Below are 15,888 nucleotides of genomic sequence, written 5' to 3' on the forward strand. Positions count from 1 at the left end.
TCAACTATCCCTTTAACTGAATGGTCTATAAATCATGATGTAATATTTCACACAAAAAAAGGAACAACAAAACTTGTAGGATTCTAGGCCTCAGTGATTGGTAGAAAAGTGCAGGCATACAATTCACTATTTACGACTTCTTCTCAGTTAGCAGGGAAAATCATTGCCTTGATAATATAGCTCTTATGTGCATAAAACATATAACATATAAGTGCCCATGTAGTTAACAATGGCTAGTACAATAATACATACTATACACAATACACATTACACTACACTCTTCATGATTTGTAAATAATCTTACAACTAATACACCCTCTTTCATCAAACAATTTACAATTACTGTTATAAGCTACTGAAACTGTGGCATTTACTGTTGGCTGAGAGCAAATTTGTCATAGAAATTTAGCATTTGTTATTGATAACAAGTTTGATGAAACTGGGCCTTGGTTAAATTTTGTGAGCTGTGCCTGTCAATGAATGTGATTTCCAGCAAGATAATGTTAGTTCGTTGTAAAAAATTTCAGTCACAAAGACAAAAATAAAACAAAACAAATCAAAAGAAGTCTGACACACTTCAAGCCAGTTCCCAGGACTCTTAATATGATTCCATTACCAGTACTCAAGATGAAGAATATAAGCAAGTAAACTCATTTATCGTTGAAACAAACCTTAGAATGAGATGAATCTTTCACTATGTCTTGATAGGAGTAGTAGGAGCACTGCCGTGGGATACGATGTGCCTGAAACAGAAGTCCTCTTTACCAGCGCATGTCAGTCGACATCTCAACCCTGCCTTGGTATAACCACTGCACATGCGACGGCTTGGTGAAGATGATCGAGAGCTGAGGAATAGAATCATCACAGTTTATTTTCTTTGATCTTGTCAAGAAAAATAGACACGGCATTGGCAAATTATCCCTATCTTGAAATGGGAGGGGGAGGGGATTATGACATCCCCCCCCCCCCCCCAGTGTGTGTGGCAGATGTGATATGCCTTTTTCTTACTATTATCTTGAACAGCTGTACAGGTTATGGAATTTATCAGCAAGTTTTTGCAATTTTGTTTACAGTTGGCTGGCCTTCAATTTACAGCATATACCTACCATATGAATCTTCACTGATTTGTTCATGTTTCCTCAAAATGATGATTCAATGCAAGTATTCAAAATTGGCTTTAATTTTCATTTCTGCAAAGCTACGAGGTTTAAAGATGAAGTTGAGTTCTGGTCATGCGATTGCATTGTGAAAGAAACGGTGTGGAACCGACCAGAAAAGGTTGATCATCTAGCATATAAGAATTTGTGTGTATTGCAAGGTTCTGGAATCATCAAAATGATAAGAAATTTGGCCAAGTCTTGGTAAAGTTACAAACACTGTACACAGAAAGATGTATATGGGACTACACGAACACGTGGCGTAAAAAGCCGGCCCCCCCCCCCCCCGATTTCTACGATGTTACATGCATATTTAGAATATGAAGGCATTTGAAGAGCCATGCTTTTCAGGGAACATGTCTTATCTGATGTTCTTCACGCTTGCATAATAAGAATGAGTAATGCTCACAAATTATTTTTCACCTCTTCCCAGAACTCAACCTTCTCTTTAACCTTATATGATTTTCAGGATGCACGTCTAGAACTACTTGAATTCAAGGTGTTATCAAAGTGCTAGGAGAAAAGACATTTTACAATTTTTACTGTACTAATTTCTTATTTGTGTGCTCAATTGATCAAGACGGTATAAATCCAATGCGGTTGGCTTTTAGGCTCCTATACTTTCCCCGTCTCTAATTTTGAATTCAATTCTTAACTACCGTACTTACCTTCCAGGGGTGCCCTCTCGGCGCCCTCTTGGGTTCCGTTCTGGTGTAGCTGCTGCCTGCACCTGCTCTAGGGCCACACCTAGATGTCTCTTGGCTACAGCATTGGTCAGGTTACCAAAGTCCATCAGATGACCTGATCCTGACTCTTCGTTAGGCATGGGTGTGGCCTCTGGGGTCGGGTCAGGGTTCACACTGAGATTGGTCACAGTCATTGTCCTGTGTGTGACAAACAGACATACAGACGGGTTTACAGACAGGTTTATAAACACACAGACATAAATTTGGCTGTGAAATGATATCAAGATTTTAAGTGGGTTCTTTATTGTGATGTATGTTACATCGAGGAGTTACAAAGCGTTAGGCATGGGTGAAGGCTCTGGGGTCGGGTCAGAGTTCAAGCTGAGATTAGTCACGGTCAATGTCCTGTGTGTGACAAACAGACAGACAAACAGGTTTACAGACAGGTTTATATACACACGGACAGTAATTGGGCTGTGAAATGATATCAAGATTTGCAATGTGTTCCTTGTCATCATCATCATCATCATCGGCGTTTGAAGGTAAAGATCAGTTTTGGAAACGCCCCCCTCTCAAACAACGAAATGGAAGCTCTCATTACCAATCATGTGAAAGAATATGTTTTAACTAATACGCGATAATACAAATTTTGCAGAGAAACCGCTACTAATTGATATATTTGGTAAATTATTATATCTATTTGGACCCGATAGATATCGCGCACATGTCGCGTAGTCCCATATACATCTTTCTGTGCACAGTGCTTGTAGCTTTACCAAGACTGGGCCAAATTTCTTATCATTTTGATGATTCCAGAACCTTGCAGTACACACCAATACTTATATGCTAAATGATCAACCTTTTCTGATCGATTCCACAACGTTTCTTTCACAATGCAATCCCATGACCATAACTGGTCTTTATCTTTAAAGTCCATTTTTCCCACTTTGTGGGGTTGGACATTTCATTTGCTTAATGGCTGGCTTGTTCTTCCTTGTTGTGATGTATGTTACATCGAGGAGTTACAAAGAGACCTTGCCTCGCAACTCCTTGGTAACATGAAATGTATCAAATAAGAACCACAATTTTCTGCGCTGAGCTGTAATTCAAGCTATTCCACTAAATGAGTTAAAGGGGAAGTCCACCCTGAAATTAAGTTAGTTTTAATAGGAGTAGAAAAATGAGAGAAACAAGTCAGTGAAAGTTTGAGCAAATTCCGATTAAAAATAAGGAAGCTAGGATTTTTTAAGTTGTGATCAATCAAACACAAATTGGAAACTCTATGACGTATCATGCCAGCTCAACTTCCATTTGCTCAGTACTAAAAAAATCTAAAATTTTCATTTTCCCTCAAGAAAAATTTCAACCATACATGCATCCTAAATATAATAATTGCAAATATGTTTTTATACTCCCCCTGCAAGGAACAAATGTATATTCCGTCATCAATAACAAAGAAAACATGATTTTATGGAATATTATGCACAAAGCAAATGAAGGAGAGCTCGTATGATAAGTCACAGAGTTGCCAATTTGTATTTGATTGATCACAACTTCAATAATTCATAACTTTCTTATTTTCATTCAGAATTTGCTCAAACTTTCACTCACCTGATTTTCTTATTATTCTGCCTCTATCGAAACAAACTTATTTTGGGGGTGGACTTTCCCTTTAAGATCATGTTGATAGGTTACACAGGAATTCTGTTGCTTGTTATACCCAATACTCCTGTAGAGGAGAGTTACCACCTTTGCACGTTAAGAACCCACAGCACTATTCGTATAAGAGTAGGGGCAAACCCGGGGGAGTGGTCCACCTGCACATCCCCAATCAGTTTAACCGAGGGTTATATAGTGATCAGTTTACTTTTTGCCTCCCAGGCACAGGTGACACCAAATACTTCATAATGATTAAAGTAGAGTGCAATACCTGTTTGAAGTTTGATTGATGGTATTATCATCATCCTGATCACTACTGAAGACATCTGAATCACTTTCATCATCTTCAAATCCACCATCAGTATCTTTCAAAGTGGAGTGATGTCTTGTGCTACTCTGTTATGGGAGTTCAATTGTAAAAAGAGAATTTCGGGAAATATTGTTAGGATAGCAAGAGAGCTTCAATTTATTCTATCTGGATGAAATTTCAAACAAGATGAAAGCAAGTGTATCTCAAACTTCAAACTTCAACTTCAGCTTACATTTAATACATTGTAAATTTCTGTTTGCCACTACTTAAGTTTTTTGTTGAGAAATAATGTCACCTTTAAAACAAAAAGTTACTGGAGTTACCAATCACAAGACACGTATGATGACACATGTGCATGCAGCTTTACCTGAAACAACCTCTGCAATATTTGACCTTCGACCGATATCTATTAACTGGCAGTTGCATTTTAATTGCTCACACGGTGACTCTCTGGATCTTTGAGATATTTCCAGTGAGGTATCCACAAAATGTGCACTAGGCCATGTATTTAATGCAATCAAATTTAATGCATATGTTTTTGTGAAGTGCCTAGGTACAAATTATTTCATTTCGCATGTTAACAATGATTTTTTTTATTCAATAGCCAGAATGCAAATTGCATACATTCCCAGTTGTTAGGTAGGAGAAACATAATGGCTTGACTACCTTAGAATAACCAATGTAATCAAATTAACAAATAACAAAAAAGTGAATGTAATATCTTGTTTTTAGTAAGTGAACTTTAATATAAATTTGAAAACATTATAAAAATGACCTATTTTGTAGATAAGTCTTACTTGTAAATAGTTCCCTCAAACTTACCAGTAGACTGGTCATGTTTCTAGTGGACTCTGCTGATAGCATGCTCGTAAATCCCGTCGAGTGAAGTCTTCTATTGCTAGATAATCCAGAATCTGAATCGCCGAAGCTATGGGGTTCATACGTCAAATCTCGTGGCGGGGATCTGACAAATACCAAAAAGATTGTACATATTTCATTTAAAACATTAAGGTCCATATTTTTATAATGCAGTTAAACCTGACCCTAGATCTGAGATCACATTTATCAAAGGGAAATTTGGACCACGGTCTAACTTTGTCAAACTTGATTTTGGACAGAAGCTTAAACCCAGCGTCAGATTTAAATACTAGTAGAATACGGGACTCACCTTTTTATAACCACATTCTACATCTCTGTGCAATGGCATTATTCAATGGAGGGTAGTGAAAACAGAGAGAGAGAGAGAGGCAGACAGAAACATATGGGTAGGTCACAAATAGGAGAAAGAATACCCTACAAATACATAAACAAATGCCAACAAAGAGGTATTTATTACAAGTACAGAAATATTATCTTTAACAGGATTCCAGCCAGTTAATAACACTGTGTGGTCATTTCAAGCACACACACAAACAAAAATAAGAAGTGGTAAATTATCCTAAAATAAGGGATAAAAATATAATGAATAGTTTCATACTTTTAAAACATTTTAATCAGAATGTGCTTTAACATCCAAACAGGGGTAAAAAAACTAGATGGAAAATGATGCCTCCGTCATAGAGCAAGTTTACAAACCAAAACAGAAGAAATTTTTCAAATTCAAGTTCAATTGTAATCCATTAACAGGTTCTCAGAATATCGTGATTACAAGCGATTTCTCATATACATATATGACCCTTTGACCTCATGACCCTAAAATCTACTCAGTTCATTGGCTCTGCAAGATGTCATGAGTTAAATAGTAATCCATCTGTCAGTTCTAATGAGAATGCGTTCACAAGCTATTTTTGCATACATAATGAGCCCATGACATTTGACCTTTGACTTCATGACCCAAGAATCTACTCGGTTCATTGGCTCTGCAAGATACATACATGATCTAAGTTTGGCAGGAATCCATCAATCTGTTCTAATGATAATTATGCGATCACAAGCTATTTTGCTTACATAATGAGCTGCATGACCTTTGACCTTGACCCTCAAAATCTCATCAGTTCATCGGCTCTGCAAGTAACATACATGACCTAAGTTTGGCAGGAATCCATCAATTGGTTCTTGAGATAATGCGATCACGAGCTGTTTTTGCATACATAATGAGCCCTGTTACTTTTGACCTCGTGACCCCAAAATCTAATCAGTTCATCGACTCTGCAAGATACATACATGACCAAAGTTTGGCAGGAATCCATCAATCGGTTCTTGAGATAACGCGACCACGAGCTGTTTTTGCATACATAATGAGCCATGTGACCTTTGACCTTGTTACCCCAAAATCTAATCAGTTCATCGGCTCTGCAAGTAACATACATGACCTAAGTTTGGCAGGAATCCATCAATCGGTTCTTGAGATAACGCGATCACGAGCTGTTTTTGCATACATAATGAGCCCTGTTACTTTTGACCTCGTGACCCCAAAATCTAATTAGTTCATCGACTCTGCAAGATACATACATGACCAAAGTTTGGCAGGAATCCATCAATCGGTTCTTGAGATAACGCGACCACGAGCTGTTTTTGCATACATAATGAGCCATGTGACCTTTGACCTTGTTACCCCAAAATCTAATCAGTTCATCGGCTCTGCAAGATACATACATGACCAAAGTTTGGCAGGAATCCATCAATCGGTTCTTGAGATTACGCGATCATGAGCTGTTTTTGCATACATAATGAGCCATGTGACCTTTGACCTTGTTACCCCAAAATCTAATCAGTTCATCGGCTCTGCAAGATACATACATGACCAAAGTTTGGCAGGAATCCATTAATCGGTTCTTCAGATAACGCGATCACGAGAACGGGATGTACGGACGGACGTACGTACGGACGGACACCCAGAAAACATAATGCCTCCGGCTACTTCGTAACAAGTTTTTAGGGAGAATGTTGGTATAGAACACTTACCCATTGATACACGACAGGTCTGGTAGGTAGAGCGTATGAGGGCTTATCGGAGCACGCCCTCTATGTCTCCAAGCAGAGAGCCACAATGCTACCCAGTTAGCTGCAGAGGGGTAGAAGAGAAAGAAAGAAGAAAACAATAATGACTACCGGTACCTTGTTTGACTTGTAAGTAAAGTGTATTAGTCATGGCTGTTGTGGTCTAGTGGGTATGTCACCGGACTGTGGATCATAAGGTTCACAGTTCGCGTCCTGCCACAGCACTTATGTCCTCTGGCAAGATATTAATCATTATTTTTTGTAAGCCCCAGTACACAACATCGCACACAAGCGATTATGATTATGACTTTGATGGTGCAAAGGTTTTAGTTTCCAGAACTGCAAGTGTCACCACTGACTAACCGAAGATAGAGTATTAGCTTAGCACTGAATGCATAAATAATACACCATTGATTGAATCAGAGATGCCAACCTCTTGACTCAAAAAAAAAGACTGAGTATCCTAAAAAATCGGATTTTGGAGAGAAAAATCTGATTTTTACGAAAACTTGACACTATCGCACTGGCCCGTCAGCCCCTAGCCTGTAAAATTTCAGGAAAATGTTTTACTGGTAAGTACAGTCAAGTAAAATGTTTGCTCTTTCATTTAAATTTTTTTTTTTTTTTTTTAAAGATGAAAAATCGTATTTTAAGAGGTGATATCATATTATCGTATGTCACTCTTATTATCATACTAAATACGATTTAATCATACTGGTTGGCATCTCTGCTGAATGCCGAATATACTCACCCATAACCACTGAAGTGATGAAGAAGGACAGAGATGGGAAATCGAGACTGGTGCCCTGCCTTATCTCGGCTGCAGCATTGAGTGGTACCACCAGCAGGAGAACAAGACGAGAGAAGGTTGGTGTGTTGAGAAAGGAGCACAGTACAGCAGCCATGAAGAAGTAACAGGTGTGGAGGACACACGTGACAAGCAATGACATGTTTTCACCTGTGAGTAAATCAAGAAAAAAAAGTTGATGCTAAATAAATGATCTTTGAAGTCATCGTTTAACAATGTTTAATCTGAGATGCACGGCCCTACGTGTTATCAGTGACTGTGATATTGTAATGTCGAAGCCCTAAAAATATCGCGCTTCAAAATCAAGAAGTGCCTCAAGAAAAAATCTTTGAGTGACCGGTTTTACCACACTCGTTTTCCCCAATTGACTGTAGTGTTATGAAAACAGTTAGGAAAACGCAAAATTTGATTTCGATTTCCAATCATAAATATCTTGATAATCAGACAGGGGGTCGGCTTGTAAAATTCATGGGGTTCCTGACTGACCTAAAGGTTAAAAATTATAATTGCAGCATGAGCTAAATCTAGAATTTTGATTCAGAATCTGAGACAAAGCTACCAGATCCCCTTAAAGGGAGATGGTCATCGTTTCAATGTGTAGAAAGTCGTAATTCGCTAACACCAGACCAGGTGTACAAGTCTTGCACACAGCACACCCTTGGTCCCATCAAGAAATACCCCATATTCTCTCAGAGAGTCTTTGGGCGAGGGAAACGTAAGATAATGACTATACCACATGGGGGATGGGTGGAAAATGCAGAGCATTATTTACATAAGGCCTGTTGTTGCTTGATACAAACCTGTCCATGTTAGCAGTTGAGTAACCCAGCCTAGTTGGTGGTTGATCTCATTCTGCATCTCTTCCATGACATGCAGTAGATACTCTATAGTGTTGTTCATCTTCTTGAGGTTGTCAAGTGTCTGGTGGTAGTGCTGAGCAGTCTCTTCTTGATACGTGTGCATGTACTCCATGTTATGATCTGGTGTATAAACATCCAATATGACATTAAAGGTAAAACAAAGTTTTGGGAAATTTTAAAAATTGGGTGTATACTGATTCTTTACAATTTTGATATATTTGGATGCCCCTGTGGATGTATTATAAGCACTAGAAAATTTAGCTCCTAATCTACTTCTGCTTTTGAGAAAAATTGAATATAAAAATTTACCGGTGCTCCCGGTAAATTTTGATAAACTTCTTAAATAGCACTTACGGCCGTACAATGGTAGCTGCGACCATGAAAATCTCAGAATATGTAGTTGTGATATATAATTTCTGAACGGAAACAACTAATTGGTAGATTTTAGTCAAGAAACATTTTTTTATAGCTCAATTTATATCTTGACCTTGAGAGGGAGCTATACAACATATAGAGTTTATTATTTACAATTTCATAACTTTAGACTCAATTTCATCCACGACAACGATCACTGAATATTGTAGGACCGCATATGCGTCCAATATGTACATTTGAACCAAATTCATGACCCCATACCAAAACTTTGTATTACCTTTAAAGTGACTTGGTAACATTGTTGAAGGTTGATGAAAAAAATGGTGTAATTTTTGTATGAAATGTATAGAATGGAATGCTCCCCAGGGAGTGGAGAGTGTGCAAACATTGTGTGCGGGCAAGCCTGAATCCGATGACCGGGGTACTAATATATTTGTAGAGCCCTTAGAGACATGATTGATGTATTAAGCGCTATATAAATTTGTAATATATATATTTCTGTGTGGAAACCCTTTCAACTCAAACGTAATTATGTTAATTCAGGTTTTAAGGCTTTTATCGTTGCCTATTTTCAAAATATATTTTCCCCCTATTTTTTTTTATTGTTTGGTTACTCAACATTATTTTTGTCTGTTTATCTCCTACTATTACCATATATCAGTTTAGTAATTTGACGATCTTGACCACTACTTTCTCTTAGTTTAATTTGGTATTGTATTGATTTGACTATTGTATATTTACTGTATTTATAACTGTATTGTATAATTTGTAAACATGATCAGTTTTGGTCCTTGGACCTTTGGATCATGTATATTTACATGTCTTTTTAAACCAAAATAAATAAATAAATAAAATAAATAATAAAAAAATGAGGAATATCATCATTATTATTATGTTGTCAGTTGGCCTCATGAGAATACGAAAGCAGGTATATCATATCATTATAGACCATAATAAGACTTTGAAAGAATAGTATTCAGGCTCACAAACAAAACAGTACTGATTTAATCTATCTCAATCATATAATGATGAGAATAAAAATGTAGGGCATTGCAAATAAAATCTTTCATACAAAGAAAAGGAGGTGGGGCGGCCCAGTGGTAGAGCAGTGTTCTCGTATTAAACCGGGAAGTCCCTGGTTTGAAACCAAGTCGATGCGCCAGTGGCTGTTGGTAAGGCATTAATCCACATTACCAAGTCCCTCGGGGAGAACTTAAAATCTTCGGTCTTCTAGGCCCTGTCTTACAAAGAGTTACGATTGATCAATCGCAAGTTTGCAGTCTCCTATGTACAACAATAGTTGCGATTGATATCAAGTCTATGTAAGATGGGGCACTGGTTTAATGAAATGTATTCCAACTGTCTTCTTGCTACTAAACTGTGCAGACTTCTGAGACTGTAAAACTTTAAAGACACAAATAATTATCTTAAAGGGACTTTGTAACATTGTTCAGATGAGAGATAGTGGTGCTAAGGTAGTGACTTCAATGCTAGATGTACAATTAAAGATAATCTGAAAATTTGAGTGAAAACGGATCATTATTCATGGTACAAATCGGGAAAAACTGATCTGATCGATTCCTTAATTCTCCCAACTATATTATTCTACTTCTATCCTGCTACTTGTCAAAGCCTGTTCAGCATCAAGACAAGGACAATTAAATTACATTTTAGGTGAATGTAAATCGTCACAAAGCAATAAAATGGCTCTACATTCCATTCCAGACAGTTAAGTGTTGACATATTTTTATAGCCTGTTTTATGTATTTTTGTCATGGAAAAACGGTTGGGAAAATTCAAAAATGGTTGGGAGAATTTACTGTTAATCACTGTTAGAGGGTGCCTCACATCGACGCCTTCAAAGAAAACCATAGATATCTTTGTATTTTGAGAATTTATTCAGGATTTTTTGCATGTCAGAGGGTTAGTATAGTAAAAGGAATATAGTAAGTAACATTTTATACAAAAATTAAGCAATTTTTTTCATCAACCTTCAACAATGTTACCGAGTCACTTTAATTACCTAGTTTGTTCCAAACATCCTTCGCTAGGAGACTTAGACTGGAGAGATCTTCTAAGACTTCTTGGTGTTTATTGGCCTGATGGATATCCTGTTCCAGCAGCTGATGAGTGGCTTCATCTTAATAAAAACCAATATTGAGAATGATGAGTGCTTTGGGAGGACATTTATTAGGGCAAAGAAGTGAAGCAAGTAAAATACATTCCGAGTTATATGCGTGTGACCATTGCAACAGCTACACGCATACATCTACATGTACATTGTAGATGGCTTTTAAAAAACATGCAAATACAACATGGAAAATATATATGACAGGTTGAGTAATAAAAACATATAGTGGTAATATAGTGTTTGTTCAATTCTGCTGGAAAAAAAGTTATTCCCTGTCGCACCATGTCCTTCAAGAGATACTTCTGTAATACAAAGTTGGTGATCTTTTTTCAGAAAGTTGTACTGAGTTAAACCGAAATTTACATTTTACTCAAGTGAGACTTTAAGTGAGGGGTCTGCAGTATGATCCTACCTGAAAGTTGCAGTATGTTATTTTTGGTACACCTTTGAACTGGAACAGATTTCACCCATATTCGATCTTTACCAAGGGCTTTAGGAGATGCAAGTGCAGTTCGGGGGATCATGTTTCATTTTCAAGAGAACAGCTAATTATAATTCTTTTCATAGTTTTTGACAAATTATACAAACGGATCGTAAATTTCTTTTGAGAAGGCATACCTAATTGTTTCCTGATGTTACTTGTCATAGCTGCTAATTCTTGATGTCCCGCTGCAATAAGGGCCTTCTCTCTGGTCAGATCCCGCATGTTACTCTCAACGGTCAGGCGAAGTTTGGACTGGGAATTACCGATCATCTCCTGGCTCTTGACCAGCTTCTCTTGACCCTCGGAGATGGTGTGAAAGGTATCCGTTGCCATGGAGTTCAGGTCTTCTTGACCGTTCTGAAGAAAAAATGAAACAAGTAAAACACAAGCATCATGTCTTGAGGTCTAGAGCACCCACTAATGTCTCTAAATGTTATCATTCATATGGCTCGATTGTTTAGCTTTACACCTGTACTCAGATTGTTTATAAGTATTTTCAAGAGCAAACTTCTTAAATATGCCCATAGAGATCACATCTGTGTACTTTACAATTAATTTGTATCGATAGTACCTTGAGGTCTTGCATGAGATGTAGCTGTCCCTCAGCGCTCGATGCCAGTTGATTGACTGCAAACTGTGTCTGCCTCTGAAACTGCTGCTGTCGCACCGCATAGCACACGGACCTGGCTCGGTTGCTCACGATATGATAGGCATTCCAGGTGTTAGGGTCCATGTTCTTGGTACACTCAGCTACTGTCTATCAAAACAATAAATAATAGTATGCTATATGTTAATTACTAGGTGTGTCTTGGAGGGACAGATTTTCGATTAAAGAGGTGTCGCATCGAGCTCAAGAAAAGCGGGTGCTGCTTCAAACGATCAGAGCCAGAAGAAATGGATTGGACACATAATGCGGCATGATGATGGCTCGATGATCAGAGTAATAGAAGGTCGTCTACATGGAAAGAAGATGAGGGGAAGACCTCGTAAACTAAAGACTTTCTAGACGATGTAATCACAGAATGTGGAGCAACAGGGTATGAAACACTGAAACGGATGGCTCAAGACCAAGGTACTTGGAGAGACACTTGAAGTTGATGTCGAACTCTGATTGGGTCACTGAACCTGTCATGAACTGACAGATCACTATTGATGATATGTTAACACTTACCGTACTGCATACCGGGGGTGCTTTACTGGTTATATTTCAATGGTGAATTTGTCTTCTAGTAGATAAACAAGAACACATTACCAATCTGTATCATTGTGACTTGATTCTTCTGCATGGTTCTATAGTGACTGAATTACTAATATAGGGAACTACAAAGAAATGTGGGGGGGGGGGGGGTCTGTGTAAACCATGCTTGTCATCTTTATGTACTGTAAGTAGGATCTTTAGTAACTAGGATCTTTAGTTTTTGCTCCATTACGGTCCATTCGGAAAAGAATTGGGGAACACAATTCTGTCAAATTCTGTGTTTCTCATAACACTTGGATCATGCAGTGAGTAGCGATGAACATGTACATGCACATGCATGGCCAGTTGTTGAGCACAGCTACATGTATATTTTTTTTATCCCCAATATATTACATGCATAGTTCTGTGGCGATTAACGATGGCCAACTGCATTGTGGTTGAACAGGGCTTTATTCACCATTTCATGGGTGCACCTATAGGTGGGCCGTCCCTCTGCTGCTGATTGACAGTTAAGAAGCCGCACCCCTAGCTTAGCAAGCTCCTCCTCGGACATCTCATTGCAGGAACCCTTCAGCTCGTAGACCACCTGTAGGGGGGTTGTAAAGTACATGTACAAAGGTCAAAGCAGCTGATAAACTAAATTCACCTAGCCTTTACTTTAATACAAAAGCACTTTGAATTTTGTCAAGAATTTAACCAAAATGTTGTAAATTTGATGGTTATTTTACGATAATAGATTATAGAATAGTGTTGAAAAAATGCACTCACAGGGAGTTCGCTAAATTCAGTGAACTCAATGCGTAGCCTTAGTACAACTAATATTGCTAATATTGTTGTTATGTATAAAATTGGCACCGCGAAAACAGCTAATTTGTGTTTCTGCCTTTCCAGAAGAAGCAACAGTCAATACTGCAAACTTTCTGCGTCTGGTGAGAGGTCGGCATTTTTGTGATGTAGATCTAGGTCTACAATGCATTTTATGGAAGGTAATGGGGTATAGGTGCAAATCAAGTCCTGGTGATATAGACTACATGTAGGTTAAACCCCCTCTACAGTGTTGGGAGCCCCAAATAATTTGGGGTTTCTGTTGTACGCAGAAAACTTTAATTTTTAATTCTTTTATCAATTTTTGACTTCAATGAAGTTCAAACACATTTGTTTTAAAAATCCTTGCAGATATTTAAATGATTATGATACAGTTCAATTACAATTTTGCCATAAAATTTTGGGGGCTCCCAAAACTTGAGAGGAGCCGGAGGGGCTTTAATCATGTTAATAATGCAATTAACCTACGTCATCATTCATTGCACATGCATCGGACAGCCCATTTTCTTCATTTTTTTCAATAACGCTTGATCGATCAGATCAGATTTAATTCTCGAATTTGTTTGCTTTTAATTAATCAAAGTTGATACCATTAAACTCATTACTCTAACTGCTTACAGTATGGTGACAAACATCTAGCTCAGACAGTCCAGCCAAGAGTTCACTTCCCGTGCTCAAAAACTTTTCATCTGCAGACTTCACCTCGAACGGTACGGGGCCGACGGGCGCCCCGGTCGTCTCCGCTGACGTCGGGTCCTTCTGCTTCGAGCTTCCAAAAATCCATGAGAAAAATGCTCCTGTTCCGCTGACAAGGAACAGCATAATAATCCCAAAATGTATGAACAATATTTTCATAGTCCATCTGCTGCTGTAAAATCCTGAAATAAATCTCTATATCGAGGCGCCTAAGTTGTGAATCAGTGTATTTCTTTAAAAATAACAACAGTCTACAGAGCGTAGCAATTCGTTTTGTCCGCCGTTTTCAATCACATTTGCGTCAGCTTTCTAACAAGCGCGTTGATTGGATAAATACGAGAACTGGATGACTAAAAGCATTTCCTATTGGTCCTCTCCTAATTAGATGCACGGGGCATTTAATCACGAACGATTCATGTAAAGACTTGCATGCGAGTTGACAATCAAGATTCAAGGTAGGCTGAAGATGCATCGGTATTTTGTGAAGGTCTGTTTTATACTTTGTATTTACATATTGCTCCTCTAATATCGTGTAAACTGTAAAACAGGCGCAGATGTTTTAAAGGCACACTGCCATACTTGTAGCTACTTGCTCCCTCTATATAGAAAACTTCCCCAATCGGTGCCTGTTGGTCCCCCATGATCCTCTTTTTCTTATGTTGAATGAGAGCTGAGTTAATGAGATAGCGGCCACCTGTCACAGTGACCTCAATGGCTCGCTGTGTGGTCTAATCCCTTCTTGCCCAGTAGTGGTGACGGTCTTAAGTAAATAATCCTGTCAATAGTTTTGGCTACTTTTGAGAAAGCAATACATATTTTTACAACACAACGATTGCACTGTATACATTAAATTTAAAATAATTGAATTAAGTTCAGAATGTATAATAACGCTTTTTCTAGTATATACACCAGTTTGGGGCAGAAAAAACTTAAAGGGGAACCGCATGACTTTGACAAAATTTGGTTAGTCATTGGACTTAGGGGGAAAAGATTACCCCCTTTTTTTTTGGGGGGGGGGGCATATCGACATGCTTCCCAAGCGGAAATATATGTCCCTTTTTTTGTGTATGTGTGTGTGTGTGTGAAATATGTTCAGTGGCACACTTCCTACTGACAAAGTTTGGCTAGTATAGATGCATTGGGTGAAATTTGATAGGCAAATACGTCTCAGCTACTAGGTAATATACCCAAATCTGATTATGATCCAGGGCCCAAAATGTTACATAAGTGATTCAAATTAGGGAATTAAACTATGTTGATGATATATTTTTCTTTCTACGTGCATACTAAAGATAATTACCGACAGGTCTTGGATGGCCTAAATTGGCCAACTCTAAATGAATTTTTCAACAAGTTCCTTGTTGTCTGTTTTTTAAATGTATTAATAATTTAGCTCCTCCAGCTATGTCTGATAAATTTGTACTACTCGATGATCATGCAACGTACAACTCGAACTAGTAATAAGAATCTGTTGAAACCTTTTAAAGGCCCACTGCACTACTTGTAGCTACTTGCGCCCTCTATACAACAAACAATGCCTAATCGGTGACCATCGGTCCCCCATGATCCTCTTTTTCTTATGTTAACTGAGAGCTGAGTCGATGAGATAACCACCTATCCAGTGACCTCGTAGGGCGGTCTAATCCATCCTGTAAACTATGGCAGATAAGCTTTAAGTGCAATACTGAATTTTATTCTAACACTTTCGTGAATTATGGAGTTAAAGTGTTGAACAAATTTACAGTGGAAGCCCGAATTT

At 38.1% G+C, this 15,888-nt stretch overlaps 1 protein-coding gene across 2 annotated transcripts; it reads right to left on the minus strand.

Moving 5' to 3' along the window:
• On the minus strand, positions 1–14,416 carry LOC100891865 (protein brambleberry). 2 transcript variants are annotated; one of them, XM_030986884.1, is made up of 12 exons: positions 14,052–14,416; positions 13,066–13,194; positions 11,982–12,167; positions 11,545–11,767; positions 10,819–10,935; positions 8,361–8,540; positions 7,504–7,710; positions 6,717–6,816; positions 4,635–4,776; positions 3,774–3,898; positions 1,826–2,041; positions 1–845 (listed from the first exon to the last, which is right to left on the minus strand). In XM_030986884.1, exons 1-12 carry the CDS (start codon positions 14,286–14,288, stop codon positions 695–697), a joined length of 2,013 nt encoding a protein of 670 aa, XP_030842744.1. In that variant the 5' UTR covers positions 14,289–14,416; the 3' UTR covers positions 1–694. The 2 variants fall into 2 exon arrangements, with proteins under 2 accessions (XP_030842744.1, XP_030842745.1); XM_030986885.1 differs by lacking the exons at positions 1–845; positions 1,826–2,041 and adding an exon at positions 2,155–2,248 and having other exon boundaries at positions 14,052–14,415.
• Between the last annotated feature and the right edge of the window lie 1,472 nt (positions 14,417–15,888).

This window comes from Strongylocentrotus purpuratus, unplaced genomic scaffold (genome assembly GCF_000002235.5).
Source record: "Strongylocentrotus purpuratus isolate Spur 01 unplaced genomic scaffold, Spur_5.0 spur5_scaffold_16, whole genome shotgun sequence".
Taxonomy (NCBI): domain Eukaryota; kingdom Metazoa; phylum Echinodermata; class Echinoidea; order Camarodonta; family Strongylocentrotidae; genus Strongylocentrotus; species Strongylocentrotus purpuratus.